Genomic DNA, 27,739 nt, shown 5'->3' with positions numbered 1-27,739 from the left:
TGCATTAGGGGTGCTCAACAGGAAAGTCTACACAAAGACTCCAAAATCTGAAACATTTCTGGTCCCAAACCTACCAGATAAGAGAGATTTAACCTGTACTGACAATCTTTCCTCTAGAATTTAGTATATGAAGAACTTGAAATGAAGCCTGAAGCATCCAGACCACTCTTATCAAGTCAAAACCTAACCCTAATAGTGAATCCCTAATCCAGCCCCTGCCCTAAATTCCAACTTATATGGAAACAAACCATTTTCTTTTGACATTATTCTGGAGGAGAAATGGGTCAGTTGGTTAAGATGTTTAATTTTAATGACATTAGAGTGGACTAACTGGTAAAAGTTACAGTACATCTGACAAGCAAAGAATAAGGATAATACAGAAATTGTGCTCAGACTCTTTTATGACATTATTTAATCCTTATACCACCACAACTATCACCTTCAGTTTACAAATAAAGGCACATAGGATCAAACATATTAATAAATTTCTCCTAAATTCACACACTACGGTACTAACTGCCAAGTCCAAGATATAAATCAAAGTTGATCTGGCCACTGATCCATTTTTCTCAACACTCATACCATCTCTTAGGTCCATATTAGAAAAGATGAGGTATAAAACAGCTTAAGGATACGCTGTTTCTTGAATTATTACTACTGACTCCACTACTGTCACTGGAACTATTACCGGTCATTTCCTAATCTTAAACTGATCTCTCCATTCTCTAAATTCTTCATGTTATTTTGGCGCTCAATGATACTTTACTTTGTTTTTTTTTTTCCTTCATTAAGTTTATTGGTACATTTTAGGTGATGCTTTACTTTAAAAAGCTATGTTAAATGTATTCACATCCTACTTCTCAAAAAGGTGTGAAGGTTTCCAAAACGTAGAAATGCCTTTTATACTTTTGTACTGTTAGAACAACTCCAAGCAACAATGTAATCCCACAGCATTTACAGAAAAGTGAGGCACAAAAAACTACTTAATTGGGTACAACTTTGTCAACCACCCAACTGATTACAGTTTAACCAGTTAATTTGCTACAGGGCCACTTATGATCCACCAAAACTGAGTTTATTGCGATTAAACATTGTATTAGTCCACTGAGTCCAGTTTAGATGCCTCCTCCAAATCCATGGTGTCCTACAAATTTTATTTAATACCCTTCACCAGTACACAGCACTGACCCCAAATTTGATGTACAATTTCTCTGTGCATTCCCCAGACCTTATGAATAAATTACCTGGCAGTTGGTCAGTGTGTTCTTTGAAGTAGAATGAAGATGTGGCTATAAATCTTTCCTGCCAAGATTTATCAATTCACTTTCATTTAATTTAAATTATAACTCCTTACCGCTGTTTACTTGTTGAATTTTATCTACAACTCTATAAGGAGACAGAAAAAAGTCTAACATAAGGAAAGTGGTGTTAGCGCCTGATAAAATTAAGATGATGCATTAATAGTTGGCTAACGTCTGTGTTCTGTAACATTACAAAATTTTATTTTTTCGTTTGTCATAAGCATCGTTTTACTGTCTTTTACAGCCAGGATACATTGGCTGTAGAATGAAATGATTTAGTTTACCTCCTTAAAAAAAGAAGGGCTACTTGGTAAGATATTTTTATTTAAGGAATCGTGTCAGAAGGAGCAACCCAGACATGAAAAAAAAAAAAAAAAGCCAGAACATGTTATACTGTTATGTGGCTGTTGATTTACCACCTGCCACAATAAATCACAGTAAGTCTCAGGATAAAGCCGTAACTCACCCGACCTCATAAAATACCACTCTAAACAGTTGCTTCTTGCATTGTACATAGGAAGCACCGGCGGTGGAGGTTCGGGCACCTGTTTCTACAACCGCCACTGTGCAAATGCGTCTCCCCGGGAAGACCCTGGCGCTGGAGTCGCAATTCAATCCTCTGAAGGGGACACGGGAAGGCTCAGCCATAGACAAAGGCGACCCACGCCGGCCCGCGCCTTCACCCGCCCAGCTCTTCCGTGCTTCCTCCGTCCACAGGTTCCCCCACCTGTAAATCCCGCGCGCTTGGGGGCCGCGGCCTGGAAGAACTCCTCTCCGCTTCCTCCCTCTCTACGCCGCCGCCCTCCGCCATCTTCTGCCGCCTTGCGGCGTCTCCGCGGATGAGCTTCCAGTGACTTCCGGGACTGGTTGCCTAGCAACTGCGGGACGAGGCGAACCCCCACGAGGGGGCGGAGCCCGCGAGGAGCCTGCGCTGTCCCACTCCACCAGCCCGCGCGTCCCTCTACTTGCGGTGGGTCCTCACCTGTTCTTTCAGGTTTTTTTCCTCACAGAAAGTCGACCCTGGGAATTTCAGTGCCTTGTCTGCCTTTACCCCGCCCCGCGATTGAAGACACTGTAGATTGCCATACAGGGAAGAGTTGACTTGCGGTTCCTTTGAGGCAACAATGAAAACGTCTTCTGGATGTTTTATCAGATACACATTTGTCGCGAGCAGGTACCGCGGGTAAAGAGGCCTCGGACTCGGATGGCAGCTCACACCCTTATCTTATTATAATTCACTTCTATGCAATTATCACACGATATTAAATAAGACAACATTAAGTCTGCCGATGACCACGTCCCTGTACCTGTACTGCGCAAGTCCTTATGGGAGCGCGACGTTTCCTCCCGCGGGGCCAGAGGGTCCGATCCGTAGACGAAGGGCGTCGAGTCGGCCCTAGGCTGTCCGTCTCTCCGCTGGCCTCGTCCTCTGGTCTCGTCTGGTCGGCGGCGATGCTTCTTCCAGCGGGATCAGGTGCAGGTGTCCCGGTCGGTAGTCAGATCAACAGACTGACTAGTAGACTGGTCGGTGGGATGGATCGCCGACTTGCTTGAGGTCTTCAGGTCCTTTTATACTATTCTAACTGGGCGTTTGTGGTATTGGTTCAGACTTATCACACTGTCCATTTTGGACCACGCCCTGTCCAGTTCGGGCTACATCCTTATCAATTCCATACCGCTTAAGGTTCTACTTCTATATCTTATGGTTGCATATCACTCACAGCACTCTTAAAGTCACAGCACACTTTAGGGTTACAGCACGTTTAGGGTTACACAACTCCATCTTATTTCAAATTGTTCTCCACAACATTGCAACCTCACCTTTCTAGCCCTGCTCATTCTCTTATCTTCTTCCCTATGGAGGATGGGATGGTATATCGCCCTCACAGCATGAATTAGTACTGAGGGTAAAGAAGACTCTACACTCAGATCTGGACTCTACTAAGATCCTTCACTTGATTGGGATTGACTTAGAACTCCTCTTATCCCAGGCACTCTTATGCCCTGGGTTGCGGAGGCAAAAAAGAAACAATTTCAGTGGTAAGGAAACTCACAAACTAGTAGGAAAAAGAAAGATGTAAACAGATGACTTGTAATTTGTAGGACGGCTCTGTAGGAAGTGTTATGTAAGGATCGTGGGGTGTGAAGGGGAATGTTATGGTTGAGATCTAAAATATCCTGCAAAAGTCTCATGTGTTTGAAGGTGACTGGATCACGGGGGTGCTATACTCTTCAGTAGACTTACCCATTGATGGGATCAGTAACTGCATGAGCTGTGAAGAGGCGGGGTCTGGGTGGAGGTGGGTCACTGGGTACATGACCTGGAAGGGTGTATCCTTGCCCTAGATTCCTTCCTTCTCTTCCTGCCTCCTGATTGTCCTGGCTTGAGGATGTTTTCCTCTGCCATGCTCCTCTGCCATCCTGTTTCTGCCTTAAAGCTAGCCTACCATGGACTAAAACCGTAAGCGAAAATAAACCTCTCCTTTTTTTAAAGTCGTGGGTATGTGTTGGGTATTTTGTCCGAGCGATGGGAAAATAAGATGGAATATTCTGCTGGTACCTGTTGATACCTGCTAAATGTTGGAGTTCAGGGCATGCTACCCTGAAATATGCTGCTTTGGTATATTGATTATTTTATGCTAAAGACACTTGAAAAACAGTAGATGCAAGATCACTCTGACTTTCCTTTTTTCTTTCTGAAGGCAAGAAACTGAACTCTCATGTGAAAGATGTCCTTCCTATTCCAGGTAGAAAGAAAGCCTACTTCTCTATAGACAGGGAGTTGAGGATACAACCTTTTTATACTTACCCAAATCTCCCTAGTTACTTTTCCACAAATGCTATTCTTTGTTCACTCTAATATAGAAACCAAGCCCTTATTTAGTTCTTTTTCTTGTGAGGACACTCAAGTTCATGTAAAACTATTTTTTTTTTTGGAGACAGGGTCTCATTATGTAGTTCAGGAGGGCCTTGAATTCACTACATAAGCACAGGCTGGCCTCGAACTTGTGGCAACCCTTCTGCCTCAACCTCCCAAGTGCTGGGATTACAGGCATGTACCATCATGCCAGCATCATGTAAAACTTTTTATAAAATAAAATACCCATGGTTTTCTGTTAATCTGCTTATCTCAGTTTAATTCTTAGACCCAGAGGGAGATTCTGAAAGAGTAGGGGAGAATCTTTTTCTTTCCTACAGTTTACTGTATGTATAATCTCATCTGTCCCTCTGTTAGGTAAACATTGTTATAACTATATTATATTTGAGGAAATCAGATGACCTAAATTCATCCTGTAGTAAATGGCAGTACCAGATACTAAACCTTTCCTTTGTTGTCCTGAACAGTTCCTGTGTCTTTATTAAAAAGTTCCCCATAGGACTCAATGCCAATTGAGTCTTGAAGGGAAGATGCTTGTAGTAGGCACCAGACCAGAAAGGACTACAAGTAAAGGCAAAGATGTATGCCAAGATACAGAGGTTTGAAATATCATATTCACATCAACAGAGAACTACATGGATGAAGTTTAGAAGTGAGGAAAGATGGTTATGGGTTAATGGGATGGAGACAGATCTAGATTAGTGATGTAGACTTGAGGCAGATTCTGAAGGACTTAGTAAGTGAATGAATGGATGAGTGAGTGAAGAAAATAGGGATTCAAAACTCAAACCTAGGTTTGAGTACCTCCAGAGCTCATTTCCATTCATTGAAAGTCAATACATAACAAGATACACCATCAGAGATATTCATCAGATACAGATAAGAGAGACAATGAAATATAGACTTACCCATTTTGGGCTTATACACTATTCCTAATTCCAACTTCACAACTTAAATGGAATTCATGTTTGTATAATTTTACTCTGGATACCACTGAAGCCAAGATCAGAGGTCATTGTAATATACAGTGGCTTTGTTCCATCATTTAAAAAATTGTTTAAAAAATATTTATAATATATATAATATTTACAGTTGTTAATTTTCATGGATTGCATATGTAATTTCATGTAATTACAACTTCTTTCTGGATTATGTGTTCTTCAATTTACAGAAGTAACTGAGGACAAAAGAAGTAGGATGAATTTCACTCAACTATTGATCCATTACACTCAAAAGTACACAATTTTCTTTTTATACCATCTCTGTGTCTCTTAGGAGCTGTGCTGTAGCTGTAGGGACATTGGTGACTTTCCCTTCCTCAGGACACTTCTCAACACTTCTTCCTACCTAACGACCAATCCTTTTGAGCATCTCCTAATATTTTATCTTCTGTCCACATTGCCGATGATGATGTTCCCTAGGGTTCTTTCTTCAGCTCCCTGATTTTCTCGCTGTCTATGTTTTCACTATTCGATATAACCCTTTCTTATTCCTGCCATGTACACACAGTTTATTCTTTTTTTTTGGTATCGGGGATCGAACTCGGGTCCTTGTGCTTGCGCAGCAAGTGGCGAAACCACTGAGCTAAATGCCCAGCCCCCACACAGTTTATTCTTACTGATAGTAGTTATGTTCCATAAAGTTGCTGAGAATACTAAATATTTGGAAACTGAATTTTTGCTATTATCATGTGAGTTAGATTCTTGAGAGCCTCTGGTTACATTTTCACAACTGGTTAATATATAACATTGTTTTATGTCTGTTTCTGTGTGAAGACACTCATTTAATACATATGTTGATTCATTCATTGAATTCATAGCCACCAGCACACAACTCACTCCTGAAGGAAGCTTATGTAACACACATTTTCTCCACTAGGCACACAAATTTAGAAACACCAGATAGCACTTCAGTCCTATGGTTGTGAGCCATTTTAAATAACAAAATCACCAAAGAATAATACAAAAATGAAAAAACATAGCACTAAATTGACCACAAAAGGTACGCTTGTTTACATTAAAACAGCTGAAAAAGAAGGCAGAATGTTACCTTAGTTATCTCAGCTGGGAATATTCTCACTGGGTAACTCAAATTTTGTTTCTTTGTATATGTCTGTGAATGACCACAAAAGCACTGCAGGTATTGATTGGTTTTGTGAAAATAAATGTTAGTGAGTAGCCAAATTTGCAAAATATGGAAGCTGCAAATAATGTGGATTCACTGTATCTAGGATTTCCAAATCTGTTATTCTAGTAACCAGTGCTTTTCATTAATCCAGACCTACATTTCTAATTGTATTTTTAACTTTTACTTCCATTTGGATGTCTTGAAAACATTGTGTCTCAAACCTGAATCTCACTTTTTTTCTACAAAACTTCTGCTTTTTTCATTTTATCATTTATCATATCACCAAGTTCAGCCAGAAATCAGTCATTTTAATTCCTTTTTCCTTTAACATCCCAGTTTATTGTTACATGCAGGAGATTACAATATTGATTATGCCCAAAGCAGGCTGTAAAGAGTTAACCCCACAACTGGCTTTTTTTGAGAAGTGAGTCTGGCTCAGAGCCTATGTGCCAAGGTCAAAATAACACACCCAAATTCCATTCCCACAACTAAAACTTTCTAACCAGAAGGACAATGTTCTAATTACAACCATATATTTTGTCTGTTCTGCTCCTGATTTGAGAATGTGTTGTCTTGTTCTTTATGAGCCTTGTTCACGTTAATTTCTATAAAAACTGCATGTAGCTTGCCTTTACTCCAATCGATTGCCAATAAAAATCAGCGCCTGGAGCTCAGTGGTTCTCCCATCTGCCTCACAAGTGCAAAGTCCTGAGTTCAATTCCTGATACCAAAAAAAAAAAAAAAAAAAAAAAGTCAATGCCTGGAACTGGCCAGGGCCTTTGTCAGTTGCACCAGTATTGCTCATCCTGGCATCCCACTTTCTCTCCTAGTTCTGTCTTTTAGCTTTATTTCTCAGGCCTGTGTCATATACTGGGCAGGATATTAAAACCTAACTGTAGGGGTCACTAACAGTCACTAAATCTTTGGATTTTCTCCACAATGTTTCTTTTTTTTGGTACCGGGGATCGAACTAGCGTCCTTGCACTTCCGCAGCAGGCGGTGAAACCACTGAGCTAAATCCCCGGCCCTCTCCACAATATTTCTTCAGTATGTCTTCTCCTTATTACCCTTACATCCACTGATATTGCCCAAATTCTTATAATCTCTGGTTTAAGCTGTCACATTACCTTCCCAATTAGTCTCCATGCTTTTGTTTTGTTCCCCACATTGATCTCAGCACTATTTTTCAAAAGCACAAAGATGATCATGTAGTTCTTCTGACTAAAATTCAACTACCTACAGGAAGATAAAGGCCAGCTCCTCATGAACTATACAGATCTGTCTAATCACTAGAGTTTTTATTTTCCTGATATCACCTCATTCTCTCTCCATGTACTTTAGCTGTCTCAGTACTCTCATTGATTTGCAAATGTCATGTCCTCTGCAACTCCCTACCATTTCCTTTGCATGGAATTTCCTTGTTCTTTTTATACTTAATAAAAGCATTTCATCCTGGGACCTGGGATTTAGCTCAGTGGTTCCAGCACCTGTCTCGAAAGCAAAAGGTCCTGAGTCTGATCCTTGTACCAAAAACAAAAAACATTTTTTCTTTCAGGATCTCTAATTCCAATGTGACACTGATAAATCTTTCCTGAGGAAGTTTCCCTATATTACTCTAGAGCTTTGCATAAAATTTTATCATGAGGAATTTTTAAAAGTGTATAATTTTTTCTGATGCCTCTAGACTAAAGTTCTCAAAGAGCAAGGATTATGTTTTGTTTCCTATCTCCAATGCTTGGCCTATTATAGAAGCTTCGTAATATTTCTTGAACAAATAACACATGCACATACACACAATTACAATTAATTCAATGTACTTATTTTCAATGTTTGGTGTATCAGTTTAATTTTTATTTATAAATTCTTTATTATTTTCTCAAATCCATTGGATTACTTCCAACTTAAAAATACAGAAGATACAAAAAATGCACAGGATATATGCTGTAATTAACATACCTAAATTCCAGTGGGATTTCCCAGTGATATGATTATTAATTGAGGTGCCTCAATAGGAACAGGGTCCTCTAGGTTGAAAGAAATTACTCTTCCCAAAGCCTCCTGGGTAAAAAAGTCTATATTCATTAGCTTTCTGCCTCCAAGGCAATGACATTGTGGTGTATGGCAGAGCAAAGCTGCTTAGTTTGTGCCAGCCAGAAACCAGAGGAGTAGAAGAGTGCCAGAGAGGCAGTCTACAATGAAAACTACAGTAGTCTGAAAAAGGAGATCTAAGAGGACATCAGAAAATAGAAAAGCATCCCCTGTTCCTGGATAGGTGGAACCAACATTGTCAAAATGGCCATTCTTCCAAAACTGACATATAGACTTAATGCAATCTTAATCAAAATACCAACAGCAGTCCTCACAGAATAAGTGAAAACAATCCCAAAATCCATATGGAACCAGAAGTGACCCAGAATAGCAAAAGCAATCCTGGGCAACAAGGGAGGCATCACCACGATCCCAGATTTCAAGTTATATTACATAGCTATAATCATAAAAGCAGGAAGACAGTGGCACAAAAACAGACATGTGGAGCAATGGATCAGAAAAAAGGATGCAGAAACAATCCCAAGAACATTCAGCCATCCAATCTTGACAGAAGGGCCAAAAACCTCCCTAGAGGAAAGATAGCCTCTTTAACAAAGAAAAAACTGGCTGTATATATGCAGAAGATTTAATCTAGACCGATGTCTGTCACCATGTACTAAACTAAAATCAAAATGGGCCAAAGATCTAAATATTAAAACAGAAACACTGAATCTACTGAAAGATAAAATAGGTAAAACTCTTGAAGACATAGGAGTAGGCAAGTACTTTCTGAACAGTACCCCAATAGCCCAAGAAATAACATCAAGAATCAACAAAGAGGATTATATTAAAACAAAAAGCTTCTGCACAACAAAGGAAACAACCGACAAAGTGAAGAGACAGCCTATAGAATAAGAAAAAAATTTTTGCCACCTACTCTTCCAAAGGAGGGCTAATATCTAGAATATATGAAGAATTAAAATCATAACCTCCCCAAATAAAAGACCCAATCAAAAAAATGGGTAAATGAAATGAATAGACATTTCTCAGAAGAAGCAGCACAAATGGCCAATAAATACATGAAAAATTGGTCAACATTTCCAGCCATTAGAGAAATGCAAATTAAAACAACACTGAGATTCCATTTTATTCCAGAAAGAATGGCGTCATCAAGAAATCAAATAATAACAAATTCTGGTTAGGCTGTTGGGGGGTGGGGAAGGCACCCTTCTACACCGTTGGTGGGAATGTAAACTAGTACAGAAAACCACTGTGGAAATTAGTGAGGAGATTACTCAAAAACTAAAAATAGTAATTCCATTCTTCAGCTATTCCCCTTCTAAGAATCTTCCCGAGAGAGTTAAAATCATCATATTACAGTGATAAATTCTTTACCATATTTATATTGGCTCAACTCGAAAGCTAAATCTTAGAAGCAGCCTATGTGTCCATCAGCAAATGAATGGATGCAGAAAATGTGGCACTTATACCCAACTGTGACACATTTATATTCCACTAATAAAATGCATACATGTAGTAATACAAAATTTAGAAGTTTAGAAAAAGTGTTAGGTATAATTTCTTCAAATCTTTTGTCTGTCCCACCCTACTTGCTCTTTTTGTAAGACTCCAGTTACTCACCTGTGATGCTATTTAACATTGTCTCACAGGTCAGTGAGGCCTTATTTATTTTTTTGTCTTTCCTTTCAGTTTCAGATTGGATGTGAAAATCTCTACTGGCCTGACCCAAGTTCTCTGATTCTCTCTTTTGAAGCATCCAATCAACCATTAATCCTATCCAGTGATTTTTATTTATCAGATACTGCATTTTTCAGTTCTAAATTTTCTATTTGTTTACTTTTAGAATTTCCATATCTCCTTGGATTCATTACCTCTTCACCCATTAGATATATTTTTTCCTTTGGATCCTTCAACATATTATTTTTGTTAATTAAAAATCTTTTTTTTTTTTTTTTTTTTTTTTCTGGGACAGGGTCTTGCTATGTTGCCCAGGTTGGTCCTGAACTCCTAGACTCAGGTGATATTCTTGTCTTAGCCTCCTAAGTGGCTGGAGCTACAGGCATGTTCTACTGCATTTGGCATCTATTTTCAAATTCTTTGATGCTAATTCTAACATTGGGGCCACTTCTGTCTGTTTATAACTGCTTTTAACTTTTAAAAATTTGTTGGTGAATTATCTTACTTCTATATATAATTAGCAATTTTTGTGTATTGAATATGGAAAATGATATGTTGTGAAATCTCGGGATTCTATCATCTTTCTTGGAAAAGAAAGTTTGGTTTGTTTTTGTTTTATTCTTAATATGGCTTGAACTGCAAACTCTGCCTCCTATGAAAAATAAAAATGCTGAAATCTCTGCTAATGTCTTTTATGCTACCTTCTGCTGCCTTCTGCTGGGGTTCTTGGAGTGTTGCCTTGTGCCTGAACAGTTAAGGAGCCAGTCAAGGATTTGAGAAGGAATTTTTTCTTGTAAATTTTTTGTTAAGTTTTGGGATCAAGTTTATTTTGGTCTCATTAAAAGTTTGGGGAGGTGTTCCTTTTTTTTTTCAATCCCTGAAGATCTTTTATTATATTGTCATTATTTCTTCTGTAAATGTGGATAGAATTTATTTGGGCCTAGATTTTCCTCCTGGAAGGTTTTCAAATTATTGATCAGTTCATTTAATAATTATAAAATTATTCAAAATTTCTATTCATTAGTCAGTTTTATTCTTTGTTACTTTAAATTTCAAATTATTGGCATAATGGTATTAGTTAGCATTCTACTATTATAATAAATGTGTGAAACAATCAATTTATAAAGGGAAAAGTTCACTTTGGCTTACAGTTTTTGAGATTTCAGTCTATGATCAGTTGTTGGGACCTGTGATGAAACATGAAGGTGGAAGAGTTTGGTAGAGAAAAACCACCCACCTCATGGTTGGAAAGCAAAGACAGGAGTCCCACAATACACTTCAGAGACACGCCTTCAGTGACCTAAGGACTTCTTTCTAGGTTCAACCTCTTAAAGTTTCTACCACCTCTCAATAGTGCTGAGCTGTGGACCAAGCTTTTGACAAATGGGCCCTTGAGTGGGGGGGCATTGTAGATCCAAAGTATAGCAGATAAGGATAATACCCTCTTGTGATTTTGTATTATATGTAAAAATGTAAGAATTCCCTTTTTTATTTTTGTTAATTCTGCATTCTTTCTCTCTTTCTTGTTTTGCCAGAGTTTTATAAATCTTTCTTTTCAAAGAACCAAATTTTGGCTTAAATTACTGAATTTTCAGCCACTTTTCTTTTCTCCTATGTGCTTTAAAGCTATATATTTCTCTGTAAGAATGGACCAGCTTCAGATCTTATGTGAAAGAGAAATAAAATTTAATTTTATTTATCATCAAATTTCTTTTTCTCTGTTAAACACGGCAAACTTATATCCTTAAACAGTGTAAGGACTGGGTCTCACCTGTGGGTAAAAGAATGGAGACAAAGCAGTATGTAAACTTGAAAACCCAAACTAGAGACTGACACTCAGTGCCAAAAGGAACCATGAGAAAACAACCCACTTTCCACTCTCATTTCCCTCCCAGAGTATTCACCACATTTAACTTTCCAAAGGAGAGTTTAGAGGCATTCATATTAGGACTTTAGTGGTCAAAAGACTGCATAGCATTTGGATACATTTTTCTTAGCTTTGCTAAGATAAATGCAGGGTATTTAGTCTCCATCTTAATGGTTTTATCCAGAATGCACACATGAAGTGCTCTGGACCTGAGGCAGAATGGTTATAATTACTTATTACTTATATTCTAATAATTGTGTGATTGCCCCCACCCTCAGTGATCATCCCTGAGTGACAAATTATCATAAATCCCATAGGCGAGAAAAGGAGAAAAGGAGGAGAGAAACCTTTTTTTCCCCTAGATATGGAATAGAAAGGATCCTGGATTTTTCTCTAAACTTTTGGAGTGGACATACATTTTTCCAAAGGCCATGTGACTTCTGGTATCTCTTTGATGACCTGCAGATATTTCTCCTGAATCCTGGGTCTCATTTTCCCTTGAAATGTAAACACATACCATGCAAGTCTTGGAATCCTCTCTTGGGAATTCTTGAACTATCTGCAGAGTTGTAAATTAACTTCTTATGGTTTTCTTTTAGCCTAGGGTCCAAAGTTTTGGTTGATTTTGTTTTTTGTAGTACTAGAGCTCAAACCTGAGGAGTGTTGAGCTACAACTCAACTGTTTTAAATTTTATTTTGAGACAGGGTTTCACTAAGTTGCCCAGGCTGGCCTCAAACTTAATATCCTTCTGCCTCAGCCTCCATTAATCTGCTAACCTAGCTGGCTGCTAAGTGACTAATAGGCAAGTGTTGCATACATGTGGATTCACTGGTCAATGGGATGATTTGTGTCTTCGGCAGGACAGATGGGATGGAGCCAGATTTCATCATGGTGCTCAGAAAGGTGTGCAATTTAAAACTTGGGAATTATTTCTGAAAATTTCTACTCAATATTTTTGGACAGTGACTGCCTGCAGATAACTGAAACTACAGAAAGTGAAACCATTGCTGGAGGTGAGCACTGTAACCCTTGATTGCTATAAATGTTACCTCTTCTGCTTGTTGTAGTTTATATGTATTCTTTTTGGCTTCCAGCTATTCCTTTTATAGACAATTAATTAGCAGATATGTCTGTAGAAGTAACAGCTTTTTAATTTGCTGTGATCTTGAATATTAGGTAACTTTGACTTTTATGACCACATGTGAGATAGGACAGCCACTGAAGAGTGACCTTGCGGTTCTACATGTGGAGTTAGGACATATGTGTATCAGTCAGGAAAGGCCATTCTAGAGTACTAGACCATTCATAAACTTCAGGGCTAATAAATAGCAGAGAGATGATGCCTTAAAGGAAGGCTTTGCCCATGCATGTTATCACTGAAAGGATCAAGATTCTTGTCTTTTTCACTCTTTGGAGCAACAAGGAAAGAAAATTTGGCCCCTCATCTTCAAATCTTAAAGCTTTTGACTGGCAGCAATACTTGCTACTTCCATTCGTATTTCACTGAACATGCCAAGCCCCATGGCCATGCCTAACAATTGAAGGCACTGGGAAGTGCAGTCTGCATGGGTCACAGGAATGTAGGAAGTCTCAGGGAGCAGCACTCACTACTATTGGAGTCGGATTCACATTGCAATCCACAAATTCAGAGCAGGGAGCATTAAAGGTTTTGCAGCAGTGGTGTTGGGAATCACTTTTTTACTCTGTGGTTGTGACAAAGATATCGTGGCTGTAGACTAGGAAACACAATTAAGAAATTGGTACTTAGGAAATTAGAGCAATACTCAAATCACTGAGGTCTTTCTTGTGTCATAGCAGTAAAAAAAAAAAAAAAGAATTAGGTCTGGAGAGCGCCAGGGCTGGATGTGCGCCTGCGCGAGTTGGTCGTGCTACCCCAACTCGCAGGGCTTGGCAGCAAGGGCTGCGGGGAGGCGATGAGGTTTTTATTGTGAGTATCAGTGCCAATCAAGGTACACTGAAATACGGATAATACAACAGAGTCCAGTCCTTGCAGCATATTATACAACATGTGACTTTTGACAGCATGGTTAGCCCATAGTTGCTGTAGGTGGTACAATAGAGGCTAGACTGACTGAAGAAGTAAAACCAATGTTTATAGTTCACATTGGAAGTAGAACCTGAAGACAAAGACTTTCTTATATTAAGCAGTTTTGATGGCAGAAAAAAGACAGCCTTTTATAGTGTTGGGGAAGCAATGGAGCAACTCACAGGACCTGATAGACAAAAATGGACCAATATGGATCCAGAAGAGAGAATGTTAGCAGCTGCCACAGCTTTTGTTCATATCTGTGCAGGGCAGGGTGAGGGAGACCTAAGCAGAGAAACCCAATCCATCCAGTATGATCCCTACAGTAAAGCTTCAGTAGCCCCAGGGAAGCAGCCTGCTTTTCCTGTGGAACTGCAGTACCCACATGTAGAAAGTCCTGTCACTTCGAAAACAGTCTCAGAGGTCTCTCAAAGGCTCCGAAAGCCAGTGATAAAGAGAAAGGTGCTTTGTAGAAAGCCAGGTGGGAAAGTATTAGTGACAGATGAGTCAATTATCAGTGAATCAGAATGTGACACAGAAAGTGATGCAGATCTCTGGGACTTAAAACAAAGGCTGATGAATCTGCAGTTCCGGGAAGATAGGGAGTCCCCAGCGGATATTTCACAAAAATTTAGTCAGCCACATGAATACCAAGGAATTTCACAAGATCAGTTCATTGGCTGTCTACAAAGAGAGCGAATGGGCCCTCCCGCTTATGAACAAGACCTGATTGTTGCCAGCAGACCCAAGTCCTTTATTCCCCCAAGGCTGGAGCAGTTAAGCCAAAATCGAGGCAAGATAGACCAGGTGGCTCGATATTTTGAGTACACAAAGGACTGGGACTCCATGGGGCTGCCTGGTGAAGATCATAGGAAGGAGGTACGGTGGGGTATCCGAGAAGGGTTTCTTTCCCGAGCAGAGCCCCAGTCCAAGCCTCAACACATGTATGTTCCAAACAATTACATAGTGCCAACTGAGAAAAAAAGATATGCCATTCATTGGGGTGTTCACTGTGACCTTGCAAATGGTGACATGCCCAGGAAGCTTCCCTTCCCTCTTTCTCCTTCTTAAGATTTTTTTAACCTGTCTCTCCTCCTACAGAATTGTTTAAGATATCCTGTTTCTTTATCTGGTTCCTTTTAAATAGAAACACCCACCATTAGTGTTCCCCTGCTGTGTATCATATAGCTGTCAGACACTACTTACCTTCCAAATTACTACTCTCAAATACAGAAATTACAAGAAAAATCATGCCAGAGAGATAAAAACCTATCTGGTCTTTGTATTTTGTCAAATTAGTAAGCACCATTTGTGTTTGAAAGCCTTTTTACCTTGGGTCAATGTAAGCTACTGTGTTTTAGTGTGTTTTAAAATTGGTGGGCATTAAGCTTATCTATTAAAGAATTTTGGAAACTCAAAATTAGAATTATTCTGAGCAGTTTCAAAATTATGCAGCCATCTCATCAATCTTGCATATGGACTCTGCCCTATCTGTTTTGGTTGTTCAGGGGTATTTTCTCTGTCTTTCTTATTTCCCATTTCTCTGTTGTGCAATGTGTTACTATCTTTGTCTTTGTTAATGAAGTGTTTAGACACAGAAAAATGACCAGACGGAACAGGATAAAAATAAAGGAGGAGTAACAGGCACCAAACTGCAGCAGTACATCTCTGTTCTACTACTGAGTAGTGCACAGGGAATTAAAAAGCTCTGGTGAAGCTTGCCAGGCAGAGGGCAACAAAGTACTGGACTCCAACTTCCCATGATGGCAAAGGACAGGATGGCCCAGGGGGGTCAATGTCAGAAGACGGGTAAGACCAGGCACAAGCCTGAGACTGAATCTCTGTCTAGATGGCCACTGCTTAGTCTCTTAGCCAGCCTCTGCCATCTGCCCGGTCCCCACTGTCCTACACAGACCTTCCGCTGGTGTGCCTGATTAGACCACAGTTGTGCTGAGAAACTGCTCCCCTTGGCTCTTGGTAAGTGATTCAAGGTCTCAGGAGGTCAGAAGTCTGGAACCTTTATCAGTGAGCTCTGTTCCTGCCATCATTTCTTGTATAGAGCTTGTTGAAAAATAGATTGGGCAACCCTGACCTATAACATTGCTTTTGAAGTTTCTCAACCTCAAATGAAGAACCATGGCACTTCATATGGTAATTCTGGACTCCTGCATTCAGCTGTCCCCTTCAGACATTCAGTTTGTGTTTCAGCAAGCCCCCTTCAGTCCCTGCGTTAGTTAGTGGCCATAATAAAGAACTGGGAGCTTAAACCACATTTATTTTCTCAGTTCTGGAGGCTGGAAGTGCAAGAACCAGGGTGCAACAGGGTTGGATTCTGTTGAGGTCTTCTTCTTGGCTTGCTGATGGCTGCCTTCCTGCTACGTATTCACATGGTAGAAAGAAGAGAGGCAGGTGGGTGTGGGAGAAGAGTTCTTCTTATAAGGGCAGTAATATGATAATTTCATATTCTACTCACCTCCCAATGCCTCCACTTCCTAATATTTGCATTAAGGTTTCATATTTTGAATTTATGGATTTGGGGGAAAATAGTCCATAGTAGTCCACAAATCATACTGCATCTTTGCCATTTTTCATGACAGGATCAACAGATTTTCTCTGCTGAAGATTATCAGGGTCCCAGAAAATGCTCAGCATCTCAAATTGCACAGTCCTTCACTGGGATACCTCTGTCACAGTTAATTTCTCATTGCTGGCACAAAATATCTGACACCCACAAGTTAAAGGAGGAAAGATTTATTTAACTTAGTTTGTAGAGGTTTCAGTCCATAGAGAGCTGGCTCCAGGCAACGTGGCATGGCAGAGGGGTATGGCAGAGAAGAAACAGTCCATGGCAGGGTAGGTAGAAGGCAACAAGCAGAAAGCCTTCTAGACTTTTATTCTATCCAAGCTAGAAGTCTATTGCATGGGGCCACCAGTACCCAGGGTGGGCCTTCCCATCATCCACACCCAAAACTATCCTAAACCAATTAGTGGACTAATCCAATATCACACACCTTTAGTCCCAGTACCACACGTCCTAGAAGCAGTCATCTCTGAAAGCCCCACCTATGAGTGCTTGAGGGCTTGGGGGGGACATCTAGATACAAACCCTACCTCTCCCCCACATTGAATGCACAGTCTCTGTGGTCTCTATTTTACCATGCTAGGCTGTCCAAGGGAGAGGATAAAATTTCTTCCTCTTTAACTCCAGAATTCATATTCCCATCCTTTATCAGTCAGACAAAACATTTTAAAAAGTAGTTTTCAATGAGCAATTCCTTGGGGTTTTAACCCTCAACTGCAGACCTGTTGTTGTTGTTGTTATTATTATTATTGACACTGGGTCTTGGTATGTTGCTCAGGCTTGCTTCACACGTCAAGGCTCAAGTGACCTTCATCCTCTCAAGTTGCTGTACCATGTCACCCACTCAGTTTGGTCATCTCTTAACAAATTCTCTGAGAATTCTGGTGAGTACAAATATAGTCAGCTAAATATTAATGGATACATGCATTTTGATTATGTAAATATATTTTAAGATTATTTTCTCATTGTTCTGAGGTTAATGAAATGTTTCTAGATCTATGAAAGGAACGCCTACAAAAAAACAAAACAAGCAAGCATGTGCAATGTAACAAGTGTCCACTAGAAGGAGCACAAGCCCATAGATTTCAACTGTAAGTTGCGACTCCAGCCCCCAGTCCAAGTTCCTTCTAAACTTTTACTAGACATGAAACCTCCAGAAATACATATTATATAAAATATACAAGAGAGAACTAAAGTCATTTATACAAAATATACAGGATATTTATATAAAATATGCAAGAGAGAACTAAAATCATTTCTTGACCTTTTGGCTAAGATCAATTGTAGAGAGAATTAAATGTCTTATGACTATTTTGTGGAAATATAAAATTGAATTTGTTAAAGAAAAAAGAGATGAACTGCTGATGTGAAATCTGCAAACTTTATTTCCATTCACTTGACAACACCCTAGGAAAGCAGGTTTTATTTTTTTCTTTTCAGTTTATTCGTACATTTTAGGTATAAAATACAGTTACATTAATCATTGGGACCTTGTACCTTTACATGAGTATCTTGGTTCTTATTTTTTCCCCTTCCCCTGCCCTCTCTTCACCCCCTCCACCCTTCCCTATTTTCAAAGACTTTGTTTGAATTTTTTTTCCTTTTCTCATATTTTTTCTTTTCCCTTCTTTCCTTTCCCCTACCCCTCCCACTTCCCCTGCTCCTTTAGACCTTTTCTTCCTATTACACAATATCAATTATACATTTTTAAAATTACAATATCAAGGGGCGGGGATTTAGCTCAGTGGTTTCACTGTCTGCTGCGCAAGTGCAAGGACCCAAGTTTGATCCCTGGTACCCCCCCCCAAATTAAATTACAATATCAAGATCTAAAAGACATTAGCACAGATTTTACAGAATTTAAAAGGATATAGAAAGCAAATTACAAAAATCTTTTTGAAATACATTTGACAGCTTCTAAGAAGTACCTTGGAAGACAATTAATGAAACTGACTCTGGAGGAAATATAAAATTTGAATAGCACCTATTAAAGAAAGTATAATCCTAGCTTGGAAACCTACCTATATGACAACAATAGGGTCATATACATTTTATTTTTTAAATTTTTTTCTTCCACCATTAAGTTTATTGGTACATTTTAGGTATAAAATACATTTACATACATCATTGGCATCCTGTACCATTACATGAGTATCTTGGTTCTTATTTTTTTCCCCATTCCCCTTCCCTCCCCTCACCCCCTCCACCCCTCCCCACTTGCAAAGATCCCATTTCCATTTTTTCCCTTTCTCATATTTTTCCCCTCTTTCCCCTCCTCGGCCTCCCCCACACCCCTAGACCTCTACTTCCTATTGCACAATATCAATAACACATTTTAAAAATTAAAATATCAAGACCTAGAAGACATTACTACAGATTTTGCAGAATTTAAAAGGATATAGAAAGCATATTTCAAAAATCTGTTTTGAAATAAATTTGACAACTTCTAAGAAGTACCTTGGAAGACAAATTAATGAAACTTACTCTGGAAGAAATATAAAATTTGAATAGCACCTATTAAAGAAAGTATATTCCTAGCTTGAAAACCTACCTATATGACAACAACAGGCTCATATACATTTTAACTGATAAATGATACCAAACATTTAAAGCAGAAAAAAGAAGGAACACTTCTCCCCTCATTTTAGGAAATCAACACTGTGCTAATCCTAAAACTGGATAAAGATAATAGAAGAAAAATTATGAACATAGATAGAAATTTGTTTAATAAAACAAACTATTAGAAGTCAGATCTGGCAGTATGTAGAAAGTGGTTTTATTAAAGGGATGGCAGCGTGGGTTCAGCATTGGAAGATCCACCCCCAAAAGTCATCATTTTAACAGAGGAAAGGAAAAAGCCATATGATCCTGTCACTAGTTGGAGAAAAAGTATTGGACTAAATTCTACAGCTGTTCATGGTAAAAGCTATCAGGAGACCAGAAGTAGAACAGAACCTTCTCAACAGATCAAAGACATGTACTCCATACATCCAGTGCGGATGCCTTATATGAATGGAGAAGATACAGTGCTTTCTCCTGAAGGTGGGGAACAAGGGCAGATATGCTGACTCTTTATCTGTCCATTAAACTTTGAAACATAGGCCCCACCAAAATAGTCTGGCAATAAAATGACACAATTGGGATAGGATTGGCAAGGTAGAAGCAAAATCTTTATATGTAGATGAAATGATCATCTATAGAGAAAATACTAAGAAATCTCTAGGAGCCCCTAGAACTTGTATTTGGATTTAGCAGGATTAGAAAGCACAAGGTATATGTAAAAATTCAGGTCTTTGTGTACTTGGTATAAATGAAGAATTGGATACTGAAATTTGAAAGTTATATAGGAGTACAAAGGAACTAGAAAAGTTAAAAAAAAAACAGTGTTCAAAGACATTTAGTACCTAATTTTAAGACTTCTTCTAAAGCTACAGTAATCAAGGCAGTATTGGTGTAAGGAAAGACATATAGATCATTGGAATAAAACAGAGAATCTAGAAATAGAACCACACATATATGGTCCACTGAGTTTTGAAAGATTATTTAACATTAGCATTTTATAGAATATAAATTCAATTCAAGAGCCAAGGAAGAGGTAGTGTTTTCAGCAAATGGCACTAGAACACCTGGTATCCATATATAAAAAATTAACCTCAACCCTTTATTTCCATACATGAAAATAACTTGAAGGGATCTATGAACCTAAATATGAAAGCCTGAAAGTATAAAACTTTAAGAAGAAATTATAAGGGAAAATATTTATGAATTCAGGGTAGGCAAGAACTACCTAGGATAAAAAAGACATGATGTATAAAAGAAAAAAATTGATAAATGAGTTTCTATAAAAATGTAGAACTTTAAATAACATCATTAAAATGAAAAGTAGTCCTTAAACATACCATATTTACAATGCATATAACCTATGACCAGAATATATAAAGAACTCTTACAGCTCATTAATAGACAACCCAATTAAAAAGTAGACATAAGAAGATGATAAATAGTCTGTACAGCACAAGGAAAGGTGTGCAACTCTGGAATCAGAAAAATACTAATCAGTACAATAACAAGATTGAATTTTACACTCATTAGGGAGATGAAGTTAAAAGTTTTAAAAGCCTTGTCATGACTTTTTCTTTTTGTTGGATTCTCCTCCTTTGCATTTAATTTGTCATGCCCAATGGATTCATTCTGCTGGGCTTCCTGGGGTTGTGATCTTCATTGTCTTGTCTTAGGGTATTGTCTAAAACTTTTTGGGGTGCTGGTTTGGTATTCATGAAGTTCCTGAGGTGCTCTTTATCATGAAAGTATCTTATTTCTCCATCAATTTTGAAAGATAGTTTTGCAGGGTACATCAACCTGGGTTGGAGGCTGTTTTCCTTTAGGGCTTGGAATACATCACTCCAAGCTCTTCTTGGCTTGAGGGTTTGCATTGAGAAGTCTGCTGTGATTCTGATGGGCTTTCCTTTGTATGTGATTTGTTTCTTTTCTCTCACTGCTTGTAGAACTTTGTTCTTCTGTTGTATTTCTGGAATCCTAACTATTATATGCCTATGTGTAGATTTTTTTTTGATCAAGCCTAGCTGGAGATCTATATGCCTCACTTATCTGTATGTGAAATTCTTTTCCCCTGCTTAGAAAGTTTTCTGCCATCACTTCTGTTAACATTTTTTTTATGTCACCTGCACTCTTTCCTGTTTCTTCATTGACTCCAATCAGTCTTATGTTATTCTTCTTTGCATCATCTAGCAGCTGCTGGATTGATTTCTTGTGTTCCCTTACAATTTTAAAGCAATTTTTCTCTTCCTGGTTACTAATTGTAATCTCATCTTCTATATCTGAAATTCTATCCTCACATTGGTTCATTCTGTTGTGCAGAATTTCGATGGAGTTTTTAATCTCCTGGAAATCTATTTGCATCTGTTTTATGGATTCCATTTGTTTCCTATGTTGGGATTCCATTATGTTCCTCAGATCCTCTATTTTGTTTTTCTATGTCCTCTCTTGATTTATTAATCATGTCTTGCACTATGAGCACAATCTTTGCTGTTATCTGAGCAATTATTTCTGATTTCATTTTTCCCAGCTCCTCTTTTGTTGCCAGTTCAGACAGTCTAGGTGATTGAGTATCAGATTGTTTCATCTCTTTTCCCTTTGAGGCTGCTGTAGGTGATCCAGAAGTCTGTATTTGAGGCTTGTTTATGTGTCTTCTCATTTCCCTGGGGGGTGGGGTGCTTCTGGTGCCCATGCTGCTCAGCTTCTCTACCCTAGGAGCATGGAATGGCAGCAGAGGAGCTTCCTTCCAGGTGCTGAGACTGGCTCACCTTCTCTGACCTCGGAGCATGGAATGGCGGCAGGGGAGCTTCCTTCTGGGTGCTGGGACTGGCTCAGCTTCTCTGCCGTATGAGTGTGGAATGGCAGTGGGGGAGCTTGCTTCCGGGTGCTGGGACTGGCTCATTTTCTCGAGCTCATATACATTTTAACTGATAAATTATAGCAAACATTTAAAGCAGAAAAAAGTAGGAACACTTCTCCCCTCGTTTTAGGAAATCAACATTGTGCTAATACTAAAACTGGATAAAAATAAAAGAAAAAAGTATAAACATAGATAGAAATTTGTTTAACAAAAAAAACTACTAGAAGTCAGATCTGGCAGTATATAGAAGGTAGTTTCATTATAGGGATGGCAATGTTGGTTCAGCATTGGAAGATCCACCCCCAAAATTCATCATTTTAACACAGGAAAGGAAAAAGCCATATGATCCTGTCACTAGTTGGAGAAAAAGTATTGGACTAAATTCTACAGCTGTTCATGGTAAAAGCTATCAGGAGACTAGAAGTAGAACAGAACCTTCTCAACAGATCAAAGACATGTACTCCATACTTTCAGTGAGAACACCTTATATGATCGGAGAAGATACAATGCTTTCTCCTTAAGGTGGAGAACAAGGGCAGATATGCTTACTTTTTATCTGTCCATTAAACTTTGAAACCTAGTCTCCACCACAATAGTCTGGCAATAAAATGACACAACTAGGATAGGATTCGCATGGCAGAAGCAAAATGTTTATATGTAGATGAAATGATCATCTACAGAGAAAATACTAAGAAATCTCTAGAAGGCCCTAGAACATGCATTTGAATTTAGCAGGATTAGAAAAACACAAGGTATATATAAAAATTCAGGTCTGTGTATACTTGTTATGAATGGAGAATTGGATACTGAAATTTGAAAGTTATATAGGAGTACAAAGGACATAGAAAAGTAAAAAGAAAAAGAAAAAGAAGTGTTTGAAGACATTTATTACCTGGTTTTAAGACTTCTTCTAAAGCTCCAGTAATCAAGGCAGTGTTGGCATAAGGAAAGACATATAGATCACTGAAGTAAAACAGAGAATCTAGAAATAGAACCACACATATATGGTCCACTGAGTTTTGAAAGATTATTTAACACTAACATTTTATAGACATAAACTCAATTCAAGAGCCGAGGAAAAGGTAATGATATTTTCCCACATTGTGGGCTGTCTCTTCACACTGCTGGTGGTTTCTCTTGCTATGCAGAAGCTTTTAAAATAGAAGACATCTCACTTGTTTATTGTTTGTGATAGTTCACGGGCCACTGAGGTTTTGTTCACAAAATCTTTTCCTACACCAATGTCTTCAAGAGTTCTACCTAACCTCTATTCTAGCCAATTCAGCATTTCTATTTTAATATTTAGGTCTTTCATCCATTCTGATTTTAGTTTAGTGCATGGTGAAAGATATAGGTCTAGTTTTATTCTTTGTCAAGTGAAACCCAATTTGTCCAGAGCCATTTATTAAAGAGGCTATCTTTCCCCCAGTGAGGGTGTTTGGCTCCTTTATCAAAGATGAGATGGCTGAGTGTATCTGAAGTTGTTTCTGCATCTTCTAATCTTTACTGGTCCTCCAGTGTGTTTTGTTGCCAGTACCATGCTGTTCTTATCACAGTAGCTTTGTAGTATAGTTTCATGTTGGGGATTGTGATACCCCCTGCCATGTCTCTGTTACTTAGAATTGCTTTTGCTATTCTAGGTCTCTTCTTGTTCCAAATGAATATTTGGATTGGTTTCTCAAGGTCCATGAAATGTGCTGCTGGGATTTCATTTGGGATTGTATTGTATCTAAATAGCAGTTTTGGAATTATGGCCATTTTCACTATATTAATCCTTCCTACCCAGGAGCAGGGGATGTCTTTCCATTTTCTGATATCATCTTCAATCTCTCTTTTCAGAGTGCTATAGTTTTCAGGGAAAAGGTCTTTGATTTCTTTCGTTAGGTTGATTCCTAGGTATTTCAGATATTTGGATTCTATTGTGAAAGGAATTGTTTCCCTCTTTCTCTCTCAGTGAGTCTTTGTTCACATAAACAAAAGCTCGTGTGTTGACTGTGTATCCAGCTACTCTACAGAATTTGATTATTAAGCCTAGAAGACTTTTGGTGGTGTTCTTGGGGTCTTCTAGATAGAGAATCATGTCACCTGCAAATAATGACAATTTGATTTCTTCATTTCCTATCTTTATTCCTTTTATTTCTTTCTCTTGTCTAATTGCCATAGCTAATGTTTCCAAAACTATATTGAACAAGAGTGGTGATAGTGGATATCCTTGTCTTGTTCCTGATTTTAGTGTGAAGGATTTCAGTTTTTGACCATTTAGTATGATATTGGCTGTTGGTTTTTCATTGATGGCTTCTATCAGTTTGAGGTAGAGACCATCTATTCCAATGTTTTGTAGGGATTTTATCATAAATGTATGTTGGATTTTGTCCAATGCTTTTTCTGCATCTATGGAGATAATCATATCATGTTTGTCCTTGGCTCTATTGATATAATGTACTACATTGATTGATTTGCATATGTTGAACCATCCCTGCATCCCTGGGATGAATCCCACTTGGTCAGGGTGAATGATCTTCTTGACGATCTTTTGCATTCTGTTTGCCAGCATCTTATTAAGGATTTTTGCCTCTATGTTTATTAGTGAGATTGGCCTATAGTTCTCTTTTTCAGTTGGGCCTTTCTCTGCTTTGAGGATCAAGGTGATGTTTTCTTCCAGGAATGAATTCAGGAGTATTGCTTCCCTTTCCATTTTATTGAAGAGTTTAAACAATAGTGACAGTAGTTCCTCTTTAAATGTCTTGTAGAATTCAGCAGTGAAGCCATCAGGACCTGGGCTTTTGTTAATTGGTAAGTTTATAATTACATTTTCAATTTCATTGGTTGATATTGGGCTGTTTAGAATGTTTAGGTCTTCTTCGTTTAACTTTGTCAATTGATACATATCTAGGAATCTGTCCATTTCTTCTGTGTTTTCCATCTTATTGGTGTACAGCTGTTTTCTTTTTTATCTATAGCTTCTTGAAGTAGGTATTGATGATCCTCTGGAGTTATGTTGGGTCTCTTGTAATTTCACCCTTTTCATTCCTAATTGCACAGATTTGAGCCTGTTCTTTCCTTTTTCTGTTAAGTTGGCTAAGGGTTTGTCATTTTTTTAATTCTTTTGAAGAATCAACTCTTGGCTTTATTGATTTTTTGTATTGTTCTATTTGTCTCCATTGAATTGATTTCTGCTCAGATCTTTATAATTTCCTTCCTTATATAAGCTTTGGGTTTGTCTTTCTCTTCTTTTTCTAGAAGCTTGGGGTTCAGCATCAGGTTGTTTAATTGGGCACGTTCTGTTTTCCCAATATGTGTATTCACTGCTATGAATTTCCCTTATAAGTCTTCATTCATTCTGTGCCATAGATTCTGATATGTTGTATTGTCATTGTCATTTAATTGAAGGAAATGTATGGTTTTTTCTTTAATTTCCTCTGTGACCCTTTGGTTATTCAGAAGTGTGTTGTTCAATTTCCACGTGTTTATGAAGTTTTTGCAGTTTGTTTTGCTGTGGATCTCCAATTTCATCGCACTATGGTCTGATAATATACAAGGGATATCTCCAATTCCTTTGCACTTACTTAAACATGTTCTATGAGGGAGTATATGCTCTATTTTGGAGAAAAATCCGTATGTAGCTAAGAATGTGCATTCTGATTTTGTGGGTTGGAAGACTCTGTAAACATCTGTTAAGTTCATTTGTTCAAGAGTTTGATTGATTTCTAGTGTTTCATTATTTAATTTTTGTCTAGTTGTTCTACCTATTTGTGAGAGTGGGGACTTGAGGTCTCCCACTAAAATTGTATTTATGAATATATGACTTTTCATGTCCATTAGTATTTGTTTTATATAGTTTGGCATGCTAGTGTTTGCTGCGTAGATATTTATGATTGTCATCTCTTCCTGTTGGATTGTTCCCTTAAGAAGGATGTAGTGTCCTTCTTTGTCTCTCTTTATCAGTGTTGGTTTGAAATCCACTTGATCTGCAAAGAGGATAGCTACTCCTGCTTTTTTTCGGGTTCCTGTCGCATGCAGTATTGTTTTCCACCCTTTAATTTTCAGTCTTTGAGTATCATTTTGAATTAAGTGTGTTTCTTGTATGCAGCATATTGTTGGATTTTACTTCTTGACCCATTTTGCTAGTCTATTTGGTTTACTTGCTGAATTGAGACCGTTTTCCTTGATGGTTTTAACTGATACTTATTGTCATGACTTTTTTTCATTGGATTCTCCACTTTTGCATTTAATTTTTTGTCATGCCTGACAGATTCATTCTGCTGTACTTCCTGGGGTTGTGATCCTCATTGTCTTTTCCTAGGATGTTGTGTAAAATTTTCTGCAGTGCTGGTTTGGTATTCATGAAGTTCCTAAGGTGTTCTTTGTCATGAAAGTATCTTATTTCTCCATCAATTTTGAAAGAAAGTTTTGTAGGTTACATCAATCTGGGTTGGAGGCAGTTTTCCTTTAGGGATTGAAATAAGTTACTCCAAGCTCTTCTTGCCTTGATGGTTTGTGTTGAGAAGTCTGCTGTGATTCTGATGGGCTTTCCTTTGTATGTGATTTGTTTCTTTTCTCTAACTACTTGTAGACCTTTGTTCTTCTGTTGAGTTTCTGGAATCTTAACAATGATATGCCTATGTGTAGAATTTTTTTGATCAAGGCTATTTTCAGTCCTGTATGCCTGACTTATCTGTATGTCAAATTCTTTTCCCCTTCTTGGGAAGTTTTCTGCCATTACTTCTCTGAACAGTTTTTTTTATGTCATCTGCACTCTCTCCTGTTTCTTCTTTGACTCCATTCAGTCTTATGTTATTCTTTGCATCATCTAGCAGCTTCTGGACTGATTTCTTGTGGTCCCTTAAAATTTCGAAGCAATTTTTCTTTCCTGGTCACTAATTGCAATCTTATCTTCTATAACTGAAATTCTGTCTTCACGTTGGCTCATTCTGCTTTGTAGACTTTCAGTGGAGTTTTTCATGTCCTGGAAATCTGTTTGCATGTGTTTTATGGATTCCATTTGTTTTCTATGTTGGGATTCCATCATGTTCCTGAGCTCCTCTCTAGATTTATTAATCATGTCTTGCACTAGGGGCACAATTTCTCCTGTTATCTGAGAAATTATTTCTGATTTCATTTTTTACAGATCCTCTTTTGTTGCCAATTCAGGCAGTCCAGGTGGCTGAGTCACAGTGTTTCATCTCATTTTCCTTTGGGGTTGCTGTAGGTGATCTGGAAGTCTTGTTTTGAAACTTATTTATGTGTCTTCTCATTTCAACCCATGGTGGAGGTGGTGCTGTTGGTGCACATGTGGCTCACCTCCTCTGAGCTGGGAGCGGTTGGATGGTGGCTGAGAAGCCCCTTCCTGTGGGCCAGGAGCAGCGGGATGGACCTGTGAACAGTTTTTTTTTTAACGTAATCTGCACTCTCTCCTGTTTCCTCATTGACTCCAATCCATCTTTTCTTATTCTTTGCATCATCTAGCAGCTGCTAGATTGATTTCTCATGGTCTCTTACTATTTTAAAGAAATTTTTCTTTTCCTGGTCACTAATTGCAATCTTTTCTTCTATATCTGAAATTCTGTCCTCACATTGGCCCATTCTACTGCTTAAACTTTCAGTGGAGTTTTTAATCTCCTGGAAATCTGTTTGCATGTGTTTTATGGATTCTATTTGTTTCCTATGTTGGGCTTCCATCATATTCCTCAGCTCCTCTATTTTTTTTATCTGTGTCTTCTCTAGATTTATGAATTATGTTTTGCACCAGGGGCACAATATCTCCTTTTATCTGAGAAATTATTTTTGTTTCATTT

The 27,739-nt window shown here is 38.3% G+C and overlaps 2 protein-coding genes and 1 long non-coding RNA gene across 8 annotated transcripts in view; 2 read left to right on the top strand and 1 right to left on the bottom strand.

Moving 5' to 3' along the window:
• Ubxn2b (UBX domain protein 2B) overlaps positions 1-2,182 on the bottom strand; it is a 79,779-nt gene extending 77,597 nt beyond the window's left edge. For all 5 annotated transcript variants that reach the window (XR_002393957.2, XR_205129.4, XR_002393958.2 and 2 more), the window contains exon 1: positions 2,029-2,182. Coding sequence is in view for 2 of the 5 variants with exons in the window: in XM_004842152.3 (XP_004842209.1) it covers positions 2,029-2,112 (84 nt within the window). In the remaining 3 variants the exon portion in view is untranslated. The remainder of the gene's footprint in view (positions 1-2,028) is intronic.
• A 10,363-nt stretch (positions 2,183-12,545) lies between these two features.
• The window catches only part of LOC147824118 (uncharacterized), a 58,459-nt gene continuing 43,265 nt past the window's right edge, over positions 12,546-27,739 (top strand). The window contains exons 1-2 of one of the 2 annotated variants that reach the window (XR_015442683.1): positions 12,546-12,913; positions 17,307-17,412. This is a non-coding gene — a long non-coding RNA (uncharacterized LOC147824118). The remainder of the gene's footprint in view (positions 12,914-17,306; positions 17,413-27,739) is intronic. The other variant, XR_015442682.1, reaches the window with a different exon arrangement.
• LOC101703206 (centriolar and ciliogenesis-associated protein HYSL1) lies at positions 12,933-17,047 on the top strand. The gene has a single exon (XM_004842156.4). The coding sequence runs from the start codon at positions 14,116-14,118 to the stop codon at positions 15,016-15,018; it is 903 nt and encodes a 300-aa protein (XP_004842213.2). The 5' UTR covers positions 12,933-14,115; the 3' UTR covers positions 15,019-17,047.

This window comes from Heterocephalus glaber, unplaced genomic scaffold (assembly GCF_053883595.1).
Source record: "Heterocephalus glaber isolate CG9 unplaced genomic scaffold, H.glaber_assembly_v1.0 deba00001553, whole genome shotgun sequence".
Classification (NCBI taxonomy): domain Eukaryota; kingdom Metazoa; phylum Chordata; class Mammalia; order Rodentia; family Bathyergidae; genus Heterocephalus; species Heterocephalus glaber.
The sequence above is the reverse complement of the archived record's forward strand: the minus strand, read 5'-3'. Positions and strand labels throughout refer to the sequence as shown.

What these genes read in the sequence shown, in the direction of transcription:
- LOC101703206 (XM_004842156.4), top strand. Translation starts at nt 14,116, where the DNA reads ATGGAGCAACTCACAGGACCTGATAGACAAAAATGGACCAATATGGAT.